This window comes from Dama dama, chromosome 33 (assembly GCF_033118175.1).
Source record: "Dama dama isolate Ldn47 chromosome 33, ASM3311817v1, whole genome shotgun sequence".
Classification (NCBI taxonomy): Eukaryota; Metazoa; Chordata; class Mammalia; order Artiodactyla; family Cervidae; genus Dama; species Dama dama.
In genome coordinates this window covers 40,425,739-40,446,152 of record NC_083713.1, presented here as the reverse complement: position 1 = coordinate 40,446,152, position 20,414 = coordinate 40,425,739, and the positions used below count along the sequence as shown (strand labels likewise).

Below are 20,414 nucleotides of genomic sequence, written 5' to 3'. Positions count from 1 at the left end.
AATTACGATTTCCTAAAGTTATACTGTACAGTCACTGTAAAATACAAACATTCCATATGATATATGTCACACCAAGAATCCTCACTTGCAAAACATCTTGTGAGATGTTGTTATGACTTGCCATTGAAATGCAAGGCTCTCATTGAAAAGAACATTAAAAAGTACACTCTCTTTTAGACTTTATAAATAGATCCCAATGCTGACAAATGTATTGTTTTTAAACTAAGACATTTTAACAGTGGGGCTACTTTGAATATATTACTTGGAACTAATACATTTGAATCTGTTCTAATGAGGTGGATGAAACTAATAGAGCCTATTATACAGAGTGAAGTAAGTCAGAAAGAGAAATTTAAATATATACTGACACACATATATGGAATCTAAAGAGATGGCACTGATGAATTTATTTTCCAGGCAGCAATGGAGAAACAGGCATAGAGAATAGACCTATGGACATGGTGGGAGGAGAGGAGGGAGAAGGGGAGATGTATGGAGGGAGTAACATAGAAATTTACAATACCATACGTAAAATAGATAGCCAATGGGAATTTGCTGAATGACTCAAGAAACTCAAACTGGGGCTCTGCGGCAGGCTGAAGGGTAGGATGCGGAGGGAGATGGGAGGGAGGTCTGGGAGGCAGGGGACATGTGTATATCTATGGCTGATTCTTGTTGATATATTACAGACAATCACAAAGTTCTATAAAGCAATTATCCTTCAACTAAAAAACTTTTAAATGCATGCTAAATATTAAACAGTTAAAAAAAAAAAGAGTGGGGCTACTTTGAATACATTACTTGGAACTAAAACAGATTCATCAAGTCCCCAGGCCCTGTGCAATTTCAATTAGCTATCTGCCAGGAGCCACAGACAGCATAAGATAGCTGTACCGAGGAAATGTTATCTGCCTCTGTGACCAAAAATCACTCTAGCATGGATGTGTATGATTCCCCAAAGTTCTCCTGATTCTGCTGATATTATATCCAAGGTTAATCACACTTCTCTGAATGTCTTCACCTGCAGAGGCTGTAGTACCCAGGCAGTACTGCACAAGATTCAACACTGGGCTAGTGGTGCCTGGCACAGTTAACCACACCAAGATATTCATGAACAAACGTCCTAAATTGGCAGAAACTACTGAATCCTTGCCAGTTCCTGTGATAAACGAAGCATCCAGGTTTTCCAATTATACTGTTTTTTTTTTCTTTTTTGATTAAGGAAGTATATCAGGTGAGGATCATTATTTCCCAAGAAGAAATTTGCAGTACCTCTCATTACCAAAGGAAATATCCCTGAGATGATGTCAGAAGGATAAACAGAAGTAAATATTAATAACACAGTGGGCTTCCCAGGTGGCTCAATGATAAAGAATTTGCCTACCAGGGCAGGGGCCGCAGGAGACATGGGTTTGATCCTTGACTTGGGAAGATCCTCTGGAGGAGGAAATGGGAGCCTACTCCAATATTCTTGCCTGGGAAATCCCATGGACAGAAGAACTTGGTGAGCTACAGTTCATGGGGTTGTAGAGTCGGACACGGCTGAGTCACTGAGCACACACAATTAACACTATGGACATTGAAAGATTGTTATCAGGTGGTAAAAGCATCCTTGCCCCTGCATCTAGTCCCTTAGGCCATGTGACTGAACGGTAAGCTTTTTGTGATCACTCCTCCCTTTGAGATGATCCTATATATGGTCCCATGTGCCTTTAGCATTAATTTCAGCTGGACCAGGTAAGTGATGGGCCATCACTGGTTCTGACTCCTGCTCATCTTAACCTGCAATCATCACACAGGCAAGTTAGAATAGCATAGCAGGACCCAGACATCATCTGTGCCAGAGTTATTAGTTGTGCACAACAGAATCCACCCTAGTTAAAGAAGGGAAGTATTAATTACAGGGCTTTAGAAAGTTCACAGTCTTTGGAAGGGTCTGAGAAGCAAGCTCTAGACTAAGCATCCAGGAACAACATCCAGATCACACACCACAAAGCTGGTCTAGTAAAGGACATACTGCTTCTGGCTGCCGTCACCACTGACCCCAGAAAACGCTGTATTTGCTTGGGATTGCACCAGCAAGATGGATGTCCATGCCATATCTGTCTCTTCCCTTAACTGTATTAGTCTTTACCTTTCATTTCAGTAGTTGGATTATTATGTGCCTCAGAATAATTTCCTTTGTATTTATCCATCTTAGGAGTTTGCTGAGTTTCTTGAAAATACAAATTGATATCATTCAACAAATTTGGTAAGCTCTCATATGTCACTTCTTCAATATTGCCTATATCTCATTCTCTGTCTCCTGTTTCTAGGGCTTTAACTACATGTACATTAAATCTTTTTACTATCTTTCATATTTCTCTAATGCTCTCTTCTCTATTCTGCTTTTTATTTTATTATTTTTCTCTTTATATATTTCAGTTTGAAGATCTATTGCTCTATCTCCAGGTTCATTAATTCTGTCTTCTGATATGTCTAGTCTGCTCTTAAGGCTCATTCAATGAGTTCTTAACTTAAGGTATTATATTTTGCATTTCTAAAATGCTCATTTGATTCATTTTTATATATTTTAATTTTATACTGAAGTATTCCATATTTTTATCCATTTTCATCTTTACTTATGTTTTCTTTAACACATTAATCATAATTATTATAGTTCTTACCTTTTAACTATAATATATAGATCATTTCTGAGACTGTTTTATTCCTTTATTATCTGTCCATCACTTTTTCCTGTTTCTTTGAATGTTTGGTAATTTTTATTTTGGGATGAATGTTGTGAAGGATCTATTGTAGAGGCTCTAAGTTATATTATTTTTCTCTAAAGAGTGTTTAGTCTTTGTCTGAAAGGTAGTTAAATTGTCACAAAAATCTCCTGGATTGTGTTGATGCTTTATTTTTACCTCTTTTAGGGTAAGTTTGTTTCAGTTTTGTCCACAATCCTTAAGTGTAATTCATATCCTTAAGGTATGACCTTTCTGGAGTTTCAGCTGAATGTCTAGAGTGTTCACCAAGATTTCTCCACATGAGCTCAGCTAGGATTCCAATATCTACACCTCCCCAAAACCATGTGACCTCTGAAATCTAGTTCTCAGCCTTCTAGTAGTTGTTCTCTTTTGACCTCTTGGCATCTCATTCTCTGCATTCAGAGCTTACAAGTTGGCAAAGAACACATGAGATTTTTTTGTAGGCATTTTGAAGGCTTTTATCTGCTGTTCCTTTATCTCTGGTACCCTATCCCCCAAATCCCAGGTGCCTCTGCAACCCAAACTCCAATATCTGCTTTCTTCACCTATCGAGATTATAATTTACTGCTTAGTTTATTTCTCTTTCTTCCTTATATTAAAACATGATGTCAGGGGAGTTTCCTTGCAGTCCAGTGGTTAGGACTCCACACTTTCACTGCCAAGGGCCCAGGTTCAATCCCTGGTGGGGGAAATAATATCCTATAAGCTACAAGGTACAGCCAAAAAAAGAAAACAAAATGAACAAAAAAACCATGAATAACCCATGATGTCAGAAAGAAACCCAAGATGAATACAGGGCTCATCTTTAAGGTTTCTCTTATTTTAGGGATCTTATTCAGGCACTGGCTGTCCAATGCCTACAAACACTTTTAAAACAATACCTTGTTCATTTTTTATTGTTGTTTACCATGGTATCTGTTATTCACTATCAGTGGAATTGAAACTCAAAGACTATATTATAGTACCATATACCATGCAATTTATAAAACCTAAGTCTGTTCTCCAACAGCAAAGGAGGCTAAAATCTGTGGAGAACGGAGATTATGGGAGGAGCTGATGCCATGGGAAATATGGAAAGGGTATTTCAAATATGATTTATTTTAAAAAGTATCTTCTATCTCATTATTATCTGATTTCCCTTACTACTATGTTTTCTTGGTTAAGTCATTCATTAGATAGGCAGAGATAGGGGGGAAGGGCACAAAAAAAAGATGAACTGGAGAAGAGTAAGTACCTGATAACATGGTCCATGCCTGAAATACACCTCAGTTTTATAGATTATCAGCTTTTCTTTGTAAAACCATATGTGACTTCACAGCATATTCAATGTTGACAATTAAGACTTGTATTTCACTTCTTAATGACTTTGAACATCCACATACTTGTTTCTACAGAAGATTCCCTTGTAAATAAATAAGGTAGAAAGAAGGTAGTTAAAATAGTACTATATCAAGAGGAATGGTGGCACTAGTGGTAAAGAACCTGCCTGCCAATGCAGGAGACATAAGAAACATGGGTTCGATCCCTGGGTCGGGCAGATCCCCTGGAGGAGGAAATGGCAACCCACTCCAATATTCTTGCCTGGGAAATCCCATGGACAGAGGACCCTGGTGGACTATAGTTGATAGGGTTGCAAAGAGTCAGACACGACTGAAGTAACTTAGCACACACACATCAAGAAGAGAAAAATGCCTAAGGCTTATTATATACTTCAGCAAGAGTCACTCAGCATCAGTCATGTTCTGATCACTGAGAAATTTGTTGCAAAGGTGGTGTTAGAGGAGTAGAGGAGTTATAGGAGGTATATGCTTTACCAAAATAAATAAGACGGGGCTCCTGCCTGCAGCTGGATAGGGGACCTAGATTTTCCAGTGTGCCAGAATCACTGAAGTTATGATTATCTCTAAGGGGCTAGGGATAACCAAGAATGGACTGAACCTAGCCAGAGACCCAAGAAAGTCTTCCTGTAGCAGACATTTGAACTAAATCTTGAAGATGAGTGAGACTTACCCAGATAAAGGCAGGCAGGAACAGCATTCCTGACAAGCCAACAGTGGCAGGAGCAAGGGCACAAGGTCAGGGAATAAAATGTTGTACGATGCAGTAGCAGCTAGAGATGGAGAAAGGATTACAGGGGTTTGGCATGTTTAAACTGTTAAATATGAAGTGGAGTATCAAGAAAGGAGGCTAGAAAGGGAGCCGGGGCCTATGTTACTGAGGACTTAGAAAGCCATGCTAGGAAGTTTAGCCATATTGCAAGCAAAGGGGTGCTACTGAGGAGTTGTCATCAAGGGATGGAATAACTCAAATAACCAGAACACTTTTAGATAGAGCACGCTACCTGCAGTTTAGGGGAAAACTTACAGAAATGTTTTTGTGGGATGTGAAGCATAGCCATTAGAAGGCTGCAGTAACAGTTCAGAAACAGTGGCCAAGGCCCCGTGATAGAAAGGAAAGGCTTTATAGTTAAGACAGAAATTTTTCCAAATTTGATAAGTCGCTATGAGGGTGAGGAAAAAGAGGAAGCTAAGATAAGTTTCAAGAAAGAAGTGCAAATTTATTATGGGAAAACAAAGATTTCTATTTAGGACACTGAGTTCAAGGTATCTGTAGACTTCTAAGTTGATATAACTAGTATGTAGCTGGATAAATGAGGTTCAAAAGAGAGCTGTTCAGAGATGAGAAAAAACGATTTGAGAGTAATTAGCATATAGAGTAGGGAAAATAATAAGAGGGATGGAGAGCCAGTGAAGTAGAAAGAGAAGAACAAAGAGCAAGGACAGAATCCTGGAAGAAACCAGGGTTAGAGGAGGGGCAGAGTGACAAGTACACACGCTGGCTGAGAATCACCTTAAGACATGATGGAGTGAATGATATTTTGGAAGCTGACAGAGTGAAAAGTGTCCAGAGTGAGTAGTCAACAGCGAGAAAGAAGCAGAGGGGTCCACTAGGATCAGGATGGAAGAGTGTTAATTCCATTAAGTAATACAGAGGTCACTCACCATCTTGGAGAGAGGATAGGAATTTGATGGAGGGAAGACATCACAAGTCTTGAAGAAAAAAATAATCTAGATTATTCTTTCAAAAGTTTGATTTCAAATGAAAGGGTAGAGAATAAGGATGCCCAGTACCTAGAGGATGACAGAGAGGAATACCCCACAGAGTAAAAATAAAGAAATAGAGTAAAAATAAAGGAAAGGGGGTAAACAGTAGAACCAAGTGGTTATATGGGTCAGAATCCCAAACACCAGAGGAAAGGACTGGACATGAATGTGTAGAAGATCTCACATTGTGCATCAGGGGAGAGAGCAGGGGACTAGCAGGAGACAGACACAGGGCAGAGGAGATAGGAATTGAGGATTAATCTTATTTCTCCATGACTTCATTTTATTGATAAAGCAGGAAGTGGTTTGTCTTCTGGGAGTGTGACGGGGAGGGTATACGGTGTTAGGTGAAAGTGTTAGTCACTCAGTTATGTCCGACTCTTTGTGACCCCACAGACTATAGCCCACCAACTCCTCTGTTCACAGAATTCTCCAGGCAAGAATACTGGAGTGGATAGCCATTCCCTTCTCCAGGGGATCTTGAATCCCTGTTTCCTGCATTGCAGGCAGATTCTTTACCATCTGATCTACCAGTGAAGCCCAAGAGTCTTTTAAGGACCCATCTGGAGCTTACCTAAAGTTGGCACTAGTGGTAAAGAACCCACTGCCAATGGAGGAGACAGAAGAGACAGAGGTTTGGTCCCTGGATAGGAAAATCCCCAGGAGGAGGGCATGGCAACCCACTATAGTACCCTTGCCTGGAGAATCCCCATGGACAGAAGAGCCTGGCAGGTTACAGTCTATAGGGTCAAAAGAGTTGGACATGACTGAAGTGACTTAGCACACACACACAATTCTTTGAAACAGGGATAAGAGGACTAGGAAGAACTGGTGAACCAAGGATAAGACTGAGCATTCTCATGTGGACATTTCATTCAGAGTCTGGATAAAATGACTTTTTCTTAGCAGTACGTGGCCACCCAGCATGGAGACAGAGAAAGTCAGTTGTGAGACAGATCTGGGAACAAGGCCCCCCAGTCATTCCATAGACAGTTGAAGATGTTAAGGAATCAAATACACAGCTAACAGAGTGGTCCAGGCTAGTGCTGGGAGGGTCTGGGGCTAGCAGTCTGAGAAAATTTAGGGGACCAAACTGAAGGTTTTGTGGGAGCAAGAGAATGAGAGCTCTATTTTCCCACTTTCCTCTCACCCGTCTTGTGAGAGGCCTAAAAGTCCCTACTTGCTACAGCAGCTGTTGCTGATAGAAAACTAAAACAGAGAGAGAACACATTATTTCAAAATTCCTTTAGCTCTTTCCTTAAAGACACAAATCATCTAAATCACTCCCCAAAAGCCCTTTTAAATTCCAAGACTAAGAACAAAATTATGGTTAAATATTTAACTAATGTTTATTATAGCTAGCATGTTGGTTTTAGAAAGATCAAATTTATGATACAATGAAGTAATATTTTTCACATTCTGTAAGTCTATTTTATAGCACATTGGGGCCCACAGTATAATAAATATCTTCTATTATTTTATAAGATTCTTGTATGCAAAGCTGTGTAGGGCAGAGATAATATTGAATTTCAAATCAAATGAGCTGGCATGAACTTTAAGTCAGGCCATTTTGTCTTTCAGGACATCAGCTTTTGGACTTGTAAAATGAAGACTGAGAATAAATCTCCAAGTTTCTTTCCATGTTTTAAAAAAACCATGAGATGAAAGAGGAGAGTGAAAAAGCTGGCTTAAAACTCAACATTCAAAAAACTAAGATCATGGCTTCTGGTCCCATCACTTCATGGCAAATAGACGGGGAAACAATGGAAACAGTGAGAAACTTTCTTTTCTTGGGCTCCAAAATCAATGCAGATGGTGACTGCAGCCATGAAATTAAAAGACTCTTGCTCCTTGGAAGAAAAGCTATGACAAACCTTGACAGCATATTAAAAAGCAGAGACATTACTTTGCTGACAAAGGTCTGTCTAGTCAAAGCTAGTAGTCACGTATGGTTGTAAGAGTTGGACCATAAAGAAGGCAGAGCACCAAAGAATTGATGCTTCTGAACTTGGTGTTGGAAAAGATCCTTGAGAGTCCCTTGGACTGCGAGGAGATCAAACCAGTCAATCCTAAAGGAAATCAGTCCTCACTAGTCATTGGAAGAACTGATGCTGAAGCTGAAGCTCCAATACTTTGGCCACCTGATGCAAAGAACTGAGTCATTGGGAAAAACCCTGATGCTGGGAAAGATTGAGGGCAGGAGGAGAAAGGAATGACAGAGGATGAGATGATTGGATGGCATCACCAACTTGATGGACATGAGATTGAGCAAGTTCCAGGAGTTGGTGATGGACAGGAAAGCCTGGCATGCTGCAGTCCAAGGAGTTGCAGAGTCAGAAACATCTAAGTGACTGAACTGATGAATATAATTTGATATTTTTAATTACTACAGAATTAATACAGTTACCACTTTTCTTTTATGATATATTTTTGTTATGAACTATAATTTGCTGAGCCTCAGTTCTTGATCAGGAACACAGACTCCAGCAATAATACTGTCTCTATGAAAAATAGAATCCATTTTACCAGTTTACTTTATGCTCCAATTTTTCCACTCTCTGCCCACATTTACTCTTTGGAGGCTGCATCTCTAAAAGTTCAGAGATATTTGTTCACCATATTGTGACCATGTGTCTCTGAAGAGACCCATATTATGTTGCCTTCACAGAATCCAGCCCATGATTTCACGGCTGAGTGCTCTACAGCACTCATATGCAAAGCTGTGTAGGGCAGTTGCACACCTTAACTTAGATTTGTCATTGAGGGTAATATCAGAAAATGCCTATAAATCATCTCTTCAAATGTCTGAGATGTTGAGGGCACTCCACAGAGTATGCTTGATACACTGGGCAGCATGATGTGTGGGAAATAACCAAAACACAGCATTATTTCTGTCCCCTATTCAGATATTTCTCCTGTCACTAGATGAAACCTAGGCAGAAACCATAGCTCACTCTTAGATTACAGAGGGTCCCGCAATCACTTCAAGTCACAAAATATAGTCTTGATTCAAAATTAAATTATCTAGTTCTAAGAGATTAAGCAACTCTTCCCTCTTTATTCAGAAGATAACATTTCCTTTTACTCCCTACATGCTTAGACCATCAGAGCCCAGGAGTGGGAAGGAAAAGGAGAGGAGACATAAAGGGGAAAGGCAGTTTTTTCATGGATGGTAACTGGGGCTGTCTGGTAAACTCAGTAGGTGCTTAATGCTGCTGACTCTTCCCTTCCTATCGGTTTTGTTGCCTGGGCTGCTCCTGGAAAATTTCCCCATACATAATTTCCTTCAGCTACTTCTTTTCCAGCTTCAAGTTCCCATTTATTGCTCTTCCAACTCACTGTTTTGGGTGGAGCCTAAACCTCTGGCAGGAGCCTTGTTGGGCAGAAATATCTCAGACTTTTGAAAACGACCCCATGCCACTAGCCAATGATTTCTTAAATATAGCACATAAAAGATTGATAAACTGTATTGCATTAGGACCTTCCAGAAACCAGAAAAGAATGTCACTCTGACTTTAACCACAAGGAAAAGCTGGATAGCCTACAACATCAAAATTTTTCTTGAATCTAACAGAGAGAAGACATAGGACAATAAACTAGCCTGATATTTAAAGAAAGGTGGATACCTCCAACAAGATAGGCAATTCGAGAGCTATTTACCTGAGGCAGAGCCCCTGGGAAAGACAAGGCCATTTCAGAAGGGATAAGAAGATTGCAAGTAAAATTTTATGATGATTCCATAGTTTCATTTTAACAATTTGCTGCTGTGGCAGAGTCTGAGCTTCTGCCATATGGAAGCTACAGATGCAAGGGGAATTTACACCGCTTCACAAGCTTTTCTTCATAAATCTCATAGAATGTTCCTAAGAAAGATCCAGGTCAGAGAAGGCAGCAGAGGAAGACTCCTGTGGTCACACAAACCAGCCAGAGAGGAACAAAGACCTAATGAACAAAAGGCACTGTGGGTGGGGAGGGAGGCAGAGCTGCAAACCCTCAGGGCGAAAGTGTAGACCCTTTGAGGCTAGGGAAAGGGGGACAAAGAAATCCTCCTCTCCTGAGGAAGAAACAGGAAGCTTTCTCCCTCACAAGAACCAGCAAGACCAGAGGTGAACATCTGCCCTGGGGAGGAGGGCATAGTCACTGAGTAGGTTCTGGCACCATTATCCAAGAACATAGGTCCTGCCTGATACTGAGGCTGAACCAAGAAAGCAGAAAGCCTCTTCCCCAAGCAGGCTAGCAAATGCTAGCAAGAATCTGCACTGGGGAAGGTGCAAGAGTGGCAAGACACTCTCTTGGGCTCAGATTCATAAGGAAAGCCTGAAGCCTACTTCCACCACAAGCAAAGTGACACTAATTGCCAAAAACTGATGACAACTGGTGAGTGGACAAACTGTAATAAACCCATATCATGGAATATTACAGCAATAAAAAGGACTGAACTGTTGGCATTTATAATATCATGGCTAGATCTCAAAGGCTCAGTGAAAAAAGACAGACTCAAAAGAGCACATGTAATACTATTTGGTTATATTTATATGATATTCTAGAATAGGCAGAACAATAGGGACAGAGATCAATAGTTGCCAAAGGCTGAAGGTGGGTGAAGTGTCAACTTCAAAGAGGCATGAAGGACTGTTGAGAGTGATAAAACAGTTCTATATCCTGACTGCGGGGGTGGTTACATGTCCAGCATTTGTCGAAACTCATAGAGCTATACAATAAAAAGGGTGAATTTGTGTGATAGTCACTCAGTTGTGTCCGACTCTGCAACCCCATGGACTGTAGTCTGCCAGGCTCCTCTGTCCATGGGAATTCTCCAGGCAAGAATACTTGAGTGGGTTGCTATTTCCTCCTCAACATAGGGATCAAACCCAGGTCTCCCACATTGTGGGCAGATTCTTTACTGTCTGAGACCCCCGGAAAGCCCCCCAAAAGGATGATTTTAACCACATATAACTTACATCTCAAAGATATTTAAAATTAAAAGAAAACAATTTCATTGCAATTAAATTGTTCATCAAAAAACAACATTAAGAGTGTGAAGAGACAAGTTACAGATTGGGAGGAAAAATGGAATTTGCCTATAGAACATATAAAGAACATACAAATAAGTAAGAAAAAGAGCAGACAATGGAATAGAAAAATGGGCAAAGGACCTAAGTGGCTGTTTCACAAAAGAGGATATTCAAATTGCCAATATGCATAAGAAAAGCTGTTCAACATCTTTATTCTAAACGCAAATGAAAATCATAATGAAGTGCCACTACACATTCATCAGACTAGCTGAAGTTAAAGATTTGGCAATATCAATGTTGGTGAGAACGTGGATTAACTGAAACTGGTTGTAAATTTTTATAACCACTTTGGAAAACTATTTGGAAGTATTTAACATGAGCCTTATGATTCAGCAATTCCACTCTCAGGTAATTATCCAAGAGTTACAACGGCCTATGACCACCATAAGTCAAGATCAGGGATATTCATATCACCATTATCATAATATGAAAAGCTGGAAGCAACTCAAATGTCCACCAACAGGAGAAAATACAAATAAACTGGTATATGTATATGCACAAAATACTACCCAGATGATTATGACATGCAACAAGGATGGAACTCACAGATATGATGCGTGAAAGAAGGATCAAAGAGTATATACTGTATGATTTGACTCATATGAAATTCACCAATAAGCAAAACTAATCTTGAATGATTAGATGAATTCAGAATAGTAGTCATGGATGGGGCTAGTATATATTGGGGTCTTCCCTGTAGCTCGGGTGGGAAAGAATCTGCCTGCAATTCAGGAGACTCCGGTGTGATTTCTGGGTCAGGAAGATCCCTGGAGAAGAGATGGCTACCCACTCCAGTATTCTTAGGCTTCCCTTGTGGCTCAGCTGTAAAGAATCTGACTGCAATGAGGGAGACCCTGGGGTTGGGAAGATACCCTGGAGTAGGGCATGGCAATCCTCTCCAGTGTTCTTGCCTGGAGAAACCTCATGGACAGAGGAGTCTGGTGGGCTACAGTCCACAGGGTCACAAGGAGTCGGACACGACTGAGCGACTAAGCACAGTATATACTGAGAAGAGATGTGAGGGAGCATTCTGAGCCCTTCTATATCTTGACCTCAGTGGTATTTCTATGGGCAGCATACATTTGTAAAACTTTATTCAATAGTACATTTATGTTCTATGTACTCTACTGCATGTATGTTTTCCTCAATGTGATACAAAAACAGAAAATATCCCCTTCAGCACATCCTAAGGTCTAGTGATAATGTGTGCAAAATGAGTATAAACAGACTAGGAGTATATAAGGATTTGTCAAGACCCCTGACCATCCCTCCTCTCTTTTATTCTTTCATAATCACTGAGTATTTCTCACCAGCCACAGATGGGGATGAAACATGCATTAGCTCTGTAGCCCATGGTAGATTGGGCCTTGTGTGTGCGTGTTTGTTAGTCATGTCCAACTCTTTGTGATTCCATGAGCTGTAGCCCACCAGGTTCCTCTGTCTATGGGGTTTCCCAGGCAAGAATACTGGAGTGGGTAGCCATTCTCTTCTCCAGGGGATCTTCCCGACCCAGGGATCAAACCTGGGTCTTCCAAATCGCAGGCAGATTCTTTACCATCTGAGCCACCTTGGAAGCTTCATGTAACTTCTATTGCTTTTAGGTCCTAAGCTTATGCAATGTCAAAAGAAATATCTTTTTGTTTAAAAAACTGCAGAGGAGGAAATTTTCCTCTAATGTTTTCAAACAGATACATTTATTTGCTTGTTTTTTGATTTATTCATTTGTGGCTGTGCTGGGTCTTTGTTGCTGTGCAGGCTTTTCTCTGGTTGTGGGAGCAAGGACTACTCTCTAGTCGCCATGCATGGGGCTCATTGTGGTGGCTTCTCTTGTGGTGAAGCATAGGCTCTAGGCGAAAGACTTCAGTAGTTGCAGCACACAGACTCATTAGTTGTGCCTCCAGGGCCCTAGAGCTTCCAGACTTCCCAAGTTGTATAAGAGGCCAGTAGTTGTGGTACATGAGCTTAGTTGCTCTGAGGCATGTGGAATCTTCCCGGACCAGGGATTGAAGTTGTGTCCCCTGCATTGGCAGGCAGATTCTTAGCCACTGGACCACCAGGGAAGTCCAAGGCATTTGTTTTTATATGCTATTAATTGCTATAATGTAACATCTACCAACTTGTTTTTTCTTTCTAGAGAATAAAATGTTGCCACATTTTCCTCCTGTGTCATTTATCAATAAATTAATATCTGTGCCCTTTACTGTGTGTATGCTGTACCTCAATACAATTGGGTATGTGTCGCATGTACCTTTATTTCTCAAGTACAAACAAGCAGTTGGCAGTATAATGCAGTTACAGAAATAAGTTTCAGAGAACTGCCTAAGGTCACTAACTCCCGGTTCAACAGTTTCATGGGTAATAGTATTCTCAGAAACTCTGTGAGGTCCGAACAGTCTCCTGCCCAGGGACTTCATCAGTGAAGGATTAGTCAACTCCTCGTCCTGTCTCGGCTCCTCCAATCTGTATGGGCCAGGCCATTCTACTCTTTAAGTATAAAGGGGATGGGCACATCACCACTCCCAGGCACCCTGCAGAGTCGGCAGGTCCCCTCAGGGGCAGCCTTCACCCAGGCGCCCTGCATGGTCGGCAGGTCCCCTCAGGGGCAGCCTTCACCCAGGTGCCCTGCATGGTCGGCAGGTCCCCTCAGGGGCAGCCTTCACCCACACAAAAACTCATCTCACATTAGTTGTGAGGATTCAGTGTCACCCCCAATCATAATTTTCCTTACTCAGAAGTTTAAAACATGATACGACTTACGTTTGACGGCCCTTCCAACACTCCTAGAGAGGCCAAATCCACCTGGGGCCTCTGGGACTCTTGCACCCGTGATCCATTTGAGGGGCGCAGTTACTCCCAACACAGTAGCCACTCTTGTTTGCAGTCCTGCTGTTAAGGCAGTTTCTCTTCACTTCCCGATTTTGTGCTGTCTGTACTTCCCTGCGAGCCTCAGACACCAGTCCCCAAGACTACACTACAAGGGTTACCCACTCAACTCCCCAAGCCGTCCTGGAGGTTCCTCACTGGGTCTGGGCAGGAGGAAAACCCAAACTGCTTCCCATCTCACTTTGTTGAGAGCTCACACAGCCCATCAAGCTCTCCCCAGCATATCTCTTCACAAATCCTCCCTCCTCTTCATAACTGGATCCTTTTTTAAAAAAAACATCTTTAATATGAATAAGAGGTTCATGAGTCTGAATAGGTATCAGACATTTACTCTATAATTATGCTGCATTTTCATCCCGCACCTCACGCTGATGTACAGCATTCGTGGTTGGTATTGGATATCCACAATCAAAACTTCAATAACTCCTGTTACAGTAACTTCAGGTTGAACTGTATGAAACTGTTGATTGTTCACAATGTTTTGATATAAAGGAATTGCAATTTCATATAGTTCAAACTAACAATTTTATTCAAAATAGGCTTTTTAGAGAAATTTTAGGTTGGAATTGAACAAACAGGAAAAGTGAATTCTGAAATGAATACTCAGGCAAATACTGAAGCATCATCTGCAAAGCGTCTCACCTTGGCTTTCAGATCAGCACACACTTCCTGTTGTTTTTTCCTGTCCTTAGCCAACATGCTTTCCATTTCATGAGTTGCACAGGCTTCGGCCAGTGTCAGCACAGCCTTCTGTATAAAGTCTCTCCTATTCTTATTCCAACTTAATATCAGGATTCTTCGCTGCTCCTTAGCAAAGCGATATTGGTCACAATATTTCTCATGTTCGACCTGAAAAGAGAACGGATGATAAATGCTTATTATGAAACTGAACTTATGTGTTCTGTCATTGCTAGAAAAGTGAATAGAATGAATTAAAATCAATGATTTTGAAAAGTGAGGACCAAATATCTTAATAGTAAATACAACAATCAGGACCAGGTACCAGTCCCAGATTTTTGGGTCCATGGCTAATTGGTGACTGAGGACCAGTCATTTATTCTTCTTAAGTTCTCATACAGGATGGAGTCAGGCCAGGTGGCCCTAGAACAACTTCTACTTCCATATGATAATGGATCTATGAGCAGAAAACATGATTTCTCCTGCATATAATTTTAAAAATACTCTATCTTTAAATCAGTTTTGCTATATTAATAACAACTTCAGGTGCTTTGGTTAGACATGTGCTAATAAACACTGAAAATCACCACAATAATCCTAAAAATTCAGTTTGCCATTGATTAGGGAAACGATCAGATATTAGAACATCTAAACTTAAAATAATTATAGCATTGACTGTAGCTCTTCCCATCCCATGCTCTTGAAGGGCATACCGTTCTTACATGGGTATCAACAGTTCCTGCTGCCAGTGAACACCAACCCTGGGAGATCTGAGTCTTAAAGAAGAGGAAGAGAGAGAGCCTGAGCAGTTTGAAAAACCTCTGTAGGTGATTCTGAAATACTCCTTATAGAAAGGTGTGTGTGTCTGTGAGAGCTCAGCTGCTCAGTCATGTCCAACTCTTTGTGACCCCACAGGCTGTAGCCTGCCAGATTCCCCCGTCCATGGGACTTACAGGCAAGAATACTGCAGTGGGTTGCTATTCCCTTACCCAGGGGTTCTTCCTGACCCAGGGATTGAACCCATGTGTCTTGTATCTCCTGCATTGGCAGGCAGGAGATGCCCCTATACAAAGGCATGTCACCTGAAATTAAGAGTTGATGACCTACATAATTCTTCATTTTGCCAGTATAGACCCACATCTCTGAATTTAATATACTATTTAACCTCTAAGTGATGTGAGAAAAGAACCTAGCAAACAAGATAAGGTGGCTCCTACCTAAAAATATATATATATATATAATTTGCTACTGTTAAATCATGTCAGTCGTGTCTGACTCTTTGCGACCCCATAGACGGCAGCCCACCAGGCTCCCGTCCCTGGGGTTCCCCAGGCATGAACTCTGGTAGGTTGCATTTCCTTCTCCAGTGCATGAAAGTGAAAAGTGAAAGTGAAGTCGCACAGCCGTGTCCGACTGTTTGCAACCCCATGGACTGTAGCCTACCAGGCTCCTCCGTACATGGGATTTCCCAGGCAAGAGTACTGGAGTGGGTTGCTATTGCCTTCTCCATATATAATTTAGGTATAGTTAATTAAATACATGATGGTATAATCACTCACCTAGAGCCAGACATCCTGGAATGTGAAGTCAAGTGGGCCTTAGGAAGCATCACTACGAACAAAGCTAGTAGAGGTGATGGAATTCCAGTTGAGCTATTTCAAATCCTGAAAGATGCTGTGAAAGTGCTTCATTCAATATGCCAGCAAATTTGGAAAACTCAGCAGTGGTCACAAGACTGAAAAAGTTCAGTTTTCATTCCAATCCCAAAGAAAGGCAATGCCAAAGAATGCTCGAACTACCACACAATTGCACTCAACTCACATGCTAGTAAAGTAATGCTCAAAATTCTCCAAGCCAGGCTTCAACAGTATATGTGAACTGTGAACTTCCACATGTTCAAGCTGGATTTATAAAAGGCAGAGGAACTGGCAATCAAATTGCCAACATCTGCTGGGTCATTGAAAAAGCAAGAGAGTTCCAAAAAAATATCTAGTTCTGCTTTATTGACTACGCCAAAGCCTTTGACTGTGTGGATCACAGCAAACTGTGGAAAATTCTGAGAGAGATGGGAGTACCAGACCACATGAACCAACTCTTAAGAAATCTGTATGCAGATCAGGAAGCAACAGTGAGAACTGGACATGGAACAACAGACTGGTTCCAAATAGGGAAAGGAGTACATCAAGGCTGTATATCATCACCCTGCTTATTTAACTTATATGCAGAGTACATCATGAGAAACACTGGGCTGGATGAAGCACAAGCTAGAATCAAGACTGCCAGGAGAAATAACAATAACCTCAGATATGCAGATGACACTACCCTTATGGCAGAAAGTGAAGAAGAACTAAAGAGCCTCTTGATGAAAGTGAAAGAAGAGAGTGAAAAAGCTGGCTTAAAACTCAACATTCAGAAAACTAAGATCATGGCATCTGGTCCCAACACTTCGTGGCAAATAAATGGGGAAACAGTGAGAGACTTTACTTTTGGGGGCTCAAAAATTACTGCAGAAGGTGACTGCAGCCATGAAATTGAAAGATGTTTGCTCCTAGTAAGAAAAGCTATGACCAACCTAGATAGCATATTAAAAAGCAGAGACATTACTTTGGCACCAAAGGTCCGTCTGGTCAAGGCTATGGTTTTTCCCGTGGTCATGTATGGATGTGAGAGTTGGACTATAAAGAAAGCTGAGCACCAAAGAAGTGATGCTTTTGAACTGTGGTGTTGGAGAAGACTCTTGAGAGTCCCTTGGACTGCAAGGAGATCCAACCAGTCCATCCTAAAGGAGATCAGTCCTGAATATTCATTGGAAGGACTGATGCTGAAAGTGAAACTCCAATACTTTGGCCACCTGATGCGAAGAGATGACTCATTGGAAAAGACCCTGATGCTGAGAAAGATTGAAGGCGGGAGAAGGGGACAACAGAGGTTGAGATGGTTGGAAGGCACCACCAACTCAGTGAACATGAGTTTGAGTAAACTCCGGGAGTTGGTGATGGACAGGGAGGCCTAGCGTTCTGCGGTTCATGGGGTTGCAAAGAGTTGGACACGACTGAGCGACTGAAACGAACGAATTAAGTACGTAATGAAAGAGGTTATGGCTTCACTTAAATATCAGCTACTAAAATCCATTCTATAAAGTTCTTAGCTTTAGTCCTCAAGGCCAAGACTATGCTTAAAACTTGTCAAACACTAAGAAAGGAAGTACACACAATACAGAAATACATACTAATTATCCCAATGTAAGAAGTAAATGCAAAAATATTTATCGTATTAACAGTAGCCAAATACAAAAATCTACACACAGTTAAAAACAACAGCTGGTCACAGATACAAATGCAATCAAATAAGGAATAAAATGAAAGATTCAATTTAATAAATTAAGACTTGTATAAAATCTAGAATGAATTATTAATATTATATAACATATTTTTTACATAACAAGAATTTGCAATAAAATAAAGGTCAGAATTAAAACAAATAACTGGATGGGGATTGATGGGATAGGAGACGTTGGTCATACTAGTTGTGTTGCCTTTGCTTCAGTTTCCTCACCTTAAAATTAAGGATAATTATAGTACTTCTCTCATCCACTATTATGTGTACTACAGGAGTTTACACATGACTGACATAAAATAAATTCTATACATAGGTTAGTATTGTTTTTTTAAATTTATTTATTTTTTATTGAAGAATAATTGCTTTACAGAATTTTTCTGTTTTCTGTCAAACCTCAAGATGAATCAGCCACAGGTATACATATATCCCCTCCCTGTTGAAACTCCCTCCCATCTCCCTCCCTCAAGTATTGTTACTTGATTTAAAACAATTACAAAAATACAGAGTATGTAATAATATTATATGGCATGGCCATAATATTTAAAAGATAAGAGTCCATACATGTTTGTTTACATATATGTTTTAAAGTGAGTTACTGTGAAATTCATTGGTGACATGGTAACTTCTGTTTCCTTGTCTCTGTGGTCTTGTCCAGTAAAGGATGCAACCATAGCTTCCCAGGCCTGTCTCAGGGAAACTTCAGACAAGACTCTGATTTATGAATTTGGGTCATTTATGTTCAGACCCATCTAGGGGATCAAGTGGAGTTGTGGTGGGGATAGAAGTCAAACACAAGCAGAGCCACCCAGAGGACCATGGTGAAGCTCTCTGGGGCAAGTAAGCCACAGAAGAATAAATGTTGCCAGAGGGGTCTCCCACCTTTTTATGCAACATGTTGTTGTTCAGTTGCTAAGTCATATCCTACTCTGTGACCCCACAGACTGCAGCACACCAGGTTTCCCTGTCCTTCACTATCTCCCTGAGCTTGCTCAAACTCATGTCCATTCAGTCAGTGATGCCATCCAACCACAATGCAAAAGCATCAATTTCTTTGGCACTCAGCCTTCTTTATGGTCCAAACCTCACATCCATACATGACTACTGGAAAAACAATAGCTTTAACTAGATGGGATTTTGTCAGCAAAGTGATCTCTGCTTTTTAATACGTTGTCTAGGTTTGAGCAAGCGTCTTTTAATTTTGTGGCTGCAGTCATCATCCACAGTGATTTTATTTTATTTTATTTTATTTATTTATTTTGTTAGTTGGAGGCTAATTACTTCACAACATTTCAGTGGGTTTTGTCATACATTGATATGAATCAGCCATAGATTTACACGTATTCCCCATCCCAATCCCCCCTCCCACCTCCCTCTCCACCCGATTCCTCTGGGTCTTCCCAGTGCACCAGGCCCGAGCACTTGTCTCATGCATCCCACCTGGGCTGGTGATCTGTTTCACCGTAGATAATATACATGCTGTTCTTTCGAAACATCCCACCCTCACCTTCTCCCACAGAGTTCAAAAGTCTGTTCTGTATTTCTGTGTCTCTTTTTCTGTTTTGCATATAGGGTTATCGTTACCATCTTTCTAAATTCCATATATATGTGTTAGTATGCTGTAATGTTCTTTATCTTTCTGGCTTACTTCACTCTGTATAATGGGCTCCAGTTTCATCCATCTCATTAGAACTGATTCAAATGAATTCTTTTTAATGGCTGAGTAATATTCCATGGTGTATATGTACCACAGCTTCCTTATCCATTCATCTGCTGATGGGCATCTAGGTTGCTTCCATGTCCTGGCTATTATAAACAGTTCTGCAATGAATTTTAGACACCAAGAAAATAAAATACGTCACTGTCTCCATTTTTTCCCCATATATTTGCCATGAAGTGATGGGACTGGATGCCATGATCTTAGTTTTTTTGAATGTTAAGCTTTAAGTCATCTTTTTTACTCTCCTGTTTCACTCTCATCAAGAGGTTCTTTAGTTCCTCTTCAATTTCTGCCATTAAGATAGTATCATCTGCATATCTGAGGCTGTTGATATTTTTCCCAGCAGTCTTGATTCATCCAGTCCAGCATTTCACATGATGTACTCTGCATAGAAGTTAAATAAGCAGAGTGACAATATACAGCCTTGATGTACTACTTTCCCAATTTTGAACTAGTCTGTTGTTTCATGTCCAGTTCTAACTGTTGCTTTTTGACCAGCATACAGGTTTGTTGTGATCCACAGTCCAAGGCTTTAGCATAGTTATGTACCATACTGTCTTGTAAAATGACAGACTTCATACTATAACCCTATTATTTTCTAGAGTGTAGGAAAAAAATAATTTTAGAGCACCATTTAAAGTATATACATATATGTACGTGCTGCTCTGTGACAACCTAGAGGGGTGGTTTGTGGTGGGAGGTGGGTAGGAGGATCAATAGGGAGGGAACGTATGTGTATACGCATGGCTGATTTTGCAAAAACCAACATAACATTGTAAAGCAATTATCCTCCAATTAAAAATAACTTTAAAAAATATGTGTGTGCGTGTGTGTGTGTGTGTGTGTGTGTGTGTGTGGTGATTTAGTT

The 20,414-nt window shown here is 40.6% G+C and overlaps 1 protein-coding gene and 1 non-coding gene across 7 annotated transcripts in view; both read right to left on the bottom strand.

Annotated features, from left to right (window-relative positions):
- Positions 1 to 20,414, bottom strand: part of CCDC148 (coiled-coil domain containing 148) — a 277,310-nt gene that overhangs the window by 132,855 nt on the left and 124,041 nt on the right. For all 6 annotated transcript variants that reach the window (XM_061135101.1, XM_061135100.1, XM_061135103.1 and 3 more), the window contains one exon: positions 14,455 to 14,661. In XM_061135101.1, coding sequence (XP_060991084.1) covers positions 14,455 to 14,661 — 207 coding nt within the window. The remainder of the gene's footprint in view (positions 1 to 14,454; positions 14,662 to 20,414) is intronic.
- Positions 13,529 to 13,674, bottom strand: LOC133051388 (U12 minor spliceosomal RNA). Its single transcript, XR_009691871.1, has one exon. It is a non-coding gene; the product is annotated as a U12 minor spliceosomal RNA (small nuclear RNA).